This window comes from Octopus bimaculoides, chromosome 9, assembly GCF_001194135.2.
Source record: "Octopus bimaculoides isolate UCB-OBI-ISO-001 chromosome 9, ASM119413v2, whole genome shotgun sequence".
Lineage (NCBI taxonomy): Eukaryota > Metazoa > Mollusca > Cephalopoda > Octopoda > Octopodidae > Octopus > Octopus bimaculoides.
Window position 1 is genome coordinate 48,541,029 of NC_068989.1, and position 4,178 is coordinate 48,545,206.

The window sequence follows — 4,178 nt, forward strand, 5'->3', positions numbered from 1 at the left end:
TAAACAATATTAGTTAATAACTAGTATTTTTGTTTTTATTTTCAGTATAAATACAGGAGACAATTGCACTCATGTGTCTTTATTATTTGGGCTTCACCAGTAAAGAATAACTACACAATAGCTTTCTGAAATGATAGTGAATGAATCTCTAAGTAAATGCACAGAAATATATATTTAATGGCAGAGAAAAATAGAAATGTTTACAAATCAGATATTTATGAGATGGCACCTGCCTGATAAAGAGTTCATTTAGAATATGTTGTTAAGCATAATAGAGAAATTTAAAAAAAATATTTGACCATAGCAACTGTAAAAATTATATTTACCTACATTATAAATATTTTTGTTCTCATTAAAAAGAATTGTGCTATTTTGCTCTGCTTTCTCCTTATTTATAATTAGCTAATTCACTCTCTCCACCTGTTCATTCTCCCACTTTCATCTCCTTTTTAGCCTCCACCTTTTTTCGCTAATTACTTCTTATTAACAACATTTATTCTTATAAACATGTTGCTCCTAAGATTCCCTTTTCATCAGCTCTTTTCTTTCTCTCCTCCCTCTTTTTCTCTTACACCCCCACTATCAACAGGTATTATAGTAAACAAATCGCTGAAGTAAATCTCCCACTCATGTACAGCATTGTATATCTACTTGGGGATTCTCTTGTCATTACATCAAGTATGGTTTAGTTTACGCTTCAATGTAAAAGTCATAATAAGACCAAAACATGTCTAGAGTTGTAGTAAAGATTGTTTGCCAACATAACATGGCAGTCTTGGTTTAGGACTAATGTTGCTGTAATTTAGTCCCAGGAGAAATCGTCTCCAGCTGGCTATACGACACGATCTGTGTTCTTATATTTTCAAACAAGGGAATCTAGCACCCCAACTCAGCTCAAAACAATATCTGTGTATTACGATTTCTGGGTTATTTTCTTTCATCAGCACAGAACAATTATTCTGTGCTGATGAAAGGAAATAACCCAGAAATTGCGATACACAGATATTGAGTGGAGAAGCTAGATTCCCTTGTTTGAAAATATAAGGATACAGATCGTGTTGTATAGCCAGCTGGAGACGATGTCTCCTGGGGCTAAATTACAGCAACATTAGTCCTAAACCAAGATTGCCATGTTATGTTGGCAAACAATCTTTACTACAAAGTACTGTTGCTGAATATCTCACATTGTGAGATTAAAAAATAGTAATGTCTAGAGTTATCCTCCACATTTGCTAATTTTCCTTCATCACATAATTACTTTGAATTTGAATTTTTTTAAAGCTCAGTACATTAATTATGTAAACATTGACTTAACTATTGAGATAATATATGATTAAACTAAAATATTGACCAATTTCTCAGTTAATAAAACTGACATTAACTGAAGTCTACTGAGGATTCTCAGACGACAACAACAGTAGCAGCATGGAACTACACAGAGCCTCAACATGCTTCTTTGACCTGCTACAAATGTCACCCAAGTCAAACATTACTAAATATTTAAACATTTTAGATAGCTTAGTCAGAGAAGGGATAGTTAGTGTCCATGAACAACCTTGCCCAGAGTTGTGCCTTGGAGGGTAACTTTCTAGGTGCAATCCCATTTTCATTCATGATCTAAGGAGATCTTTACCCTTTACCCTTTACCCTTGAAAGGAGGTCTGATGTATGTACTATTAAAATGAACTTGAAGCTCCTTCTTTCATGGACCAGGTCATCATTGTTGACTTTGAAAATACCAGTTTTCCAGATGTTAGGAAGCTTGTTGTAGGTACCCCAGGATCGTTCCTTGCATGTCAGGAAGTCTTATTGATGTTCTTTATAATAAGTCTGCTGACAAAATGATTAAATTATTACAAAGAACAATAATCATAAGACTTTGTTAATGTAGCAATTACTTTGTGGAAGATGAAACATGTTAGCTGTTTAAAAATACACATACACAGTTAGATTCACTGTTTGTTTTATTCCAAAAAGAAAAATAAATATAACAGTATACGTGTGTTATTATATTGTAATTATTTCAATTTCACCACATGATATCATAACAAATCACTTGCTTAGCAAATACAACTGCTATGGTTGGAAGAAGGAAAAATGCAAATCTACAAAACAAAACCAAACTCACCTCTAATCACAGCATCTAGGTTTATATAAGCTACAGCACCACTACTCAACTGTTTATTGTATTCCTGGAAGAAAAAGTAAATGAAGTCATTATAAACATAATAAAGAGCAATTAGTTGGATTTCTTCTTCTTAAAATTTTATTCAGTTTATTTTAATTTTATTATCATTTTCTTTCTTTCTTTCACAAAAGTGAATAAAATAAAATTGTGAAAAGGAATAAAATAATAACTGCCCTTGTAATGGCTAATAACAGTTTTGTTGTGTCAATGTTGAGGAAAGATGCCTTCCCATACCATTTGACTAGTTGGATGTGCAGTTAATGTTACCTCTGTGTTATATTAATTTCTATCTGCCCTAATGTTTTACAAAAATATTGGCAATTATCCAAAAAAGCTTTATAACTTCTATTGCATTTCTTCACTATCACATATTTAATCTTTAACAATACTCATCTCTCTCTCAATACACACACAAAACACATCTGCATACAAGCATATTTTTATTTTGTTTCATAAATGAGAGAGAAAGTATTGGCTACATATTTTAAGGGATAATTATTGATTGCACAAAGCTGGTGCATTCTGTGTTGCTCCATGGAGATTTATATCTTGCAGACAAATGTATATATATATGTATCTATATCTTTATATACATAAGGTTTCATTTAAGACACAACTGTGTTGAGTTTTATATTCTTTATTTTAGAGTTTATCCTATTTTTCTATCAGATTTTTTTTTTTTTTGTAGTTAATTTTGAAACAAGTTCCTAAATCCACATTCATCATTTCTAGACCTTCACAGTTTCATTTTCAAGAACTGAAATAGATTTGACATCTGCTTTGTTTCTTAAATATTGGTTGCATTCATGAAGAGTTCTTTTGATAGAGGTCTTTTTGACAGTTAGGCTTCCATGTCAGTAGATATGCATTAAAGCAAAAATGGAAGTACAAACATAAAAATAACAATGCTTCTGCTGCTGTTGGTTTGGTTTCCATAGCATAATCTGTTGGCAAGTGGCAGATAAAGTTCCAAACAAGGAAAAATAATCTAAATTTTATAGGACTAACACAGAGATGGTCAAAAGTACTGGTTAGAAACAAAGAACACAACATTCCAGTACCATCTGGTAACTGGAATGTAGCCTTGTTTTGTGTGTAGAAAAGGATTTATTAGGAACTCAATATTAAGTAGTTGGTGTAAATTTGATGGTTTTTAAAAAAAGGTACAGACTGGTAAACTGACAGTAATAGAACTTTATGTATGTTTGATAGATAGCAGTAGTTAGTACTCTTGAAATGAGATTCATGAATTATAGTATATATTGATGTATTAGATGAATAGGTAAGTAAAATGACCACCAAAATTTCCATTTAAAATGTAAGTTTTGAGCTTTAGCTGCTATACAAACAAGTAATATTTCACAAAGTTAAATTGCAAGTATTAGTTTTGATTCAATGAACATTTTTTCAAAACATGGATGCATGTACTTTTAGCAAGTTTTCATATATGTTGAACTGAAGCCAACACTCATGACCTATAGTTATATAAATGTAACAAAATTATGAAAGGTTTCTGCATAGCTGTAAGGAAGATATTCCAAGTGTTGCAAGAGTGTTGGAATCAGGTGCTTACTGCTGGGATTTTCCAACCCCAATAGTCTTTTAACAATCATCCCAGTGACTAGTGGAATGTTACTTTAAGCACAACTAAGTAACACCTATTGATTATTAGAATTTAAGCCAATTCATTTCAAATACTGGTAAAATACTGTCAGTTACCATAATATATTTGCTGATTTACTTACAGTATTATACTCTTTTTACTCTTTTTCTTGTTTCAGTCATTTGACTGCGGCCATGCTGGAGCACCATCTTTTAGTCGAGCAAATCGCCCCCGGGACTTATTCTTTGTAAGCCTAGTACTTATTCTATCAGTCTCTTTTGCCGAACCGCTAAGTGACGGGGACATAAACTCACCAGCATCGGTTGTCAAGCAATGCTAGGGGGACAAACACAGACATACAAACACACACACACACACACACACACA

At 32.4% G+C, this 4,178-nt stretch overlaps 1 protein-coding gene across 9 annotated transcripts in view; it reads right to left on the reverse strand.

Moving 5' to 3' along the window:
- Nucleotides 1-4,178, reverse strand: part of LOC106868354 (N-acetylated-alpha-linked acidic dipeptidase 2) — a 1,027,134-nt gene that overhangs the window by 42,457 nt on the left and 980,499 nt on the right. For all 9 annotated transcript variants that reach the window (XM_052970677.1, XM_052970676.1, XM_052970678.1 and 6 more), the window contains one exon: nt 2,129-2,192. In XM_052970677.1, the coding sequence (XP_052826637.1) occupies nt 2,129-2,192 (64 nt within the window). The remainder of the gene's footprint in view (nt 1-2,128; nt 2,193-4,178) is intronic.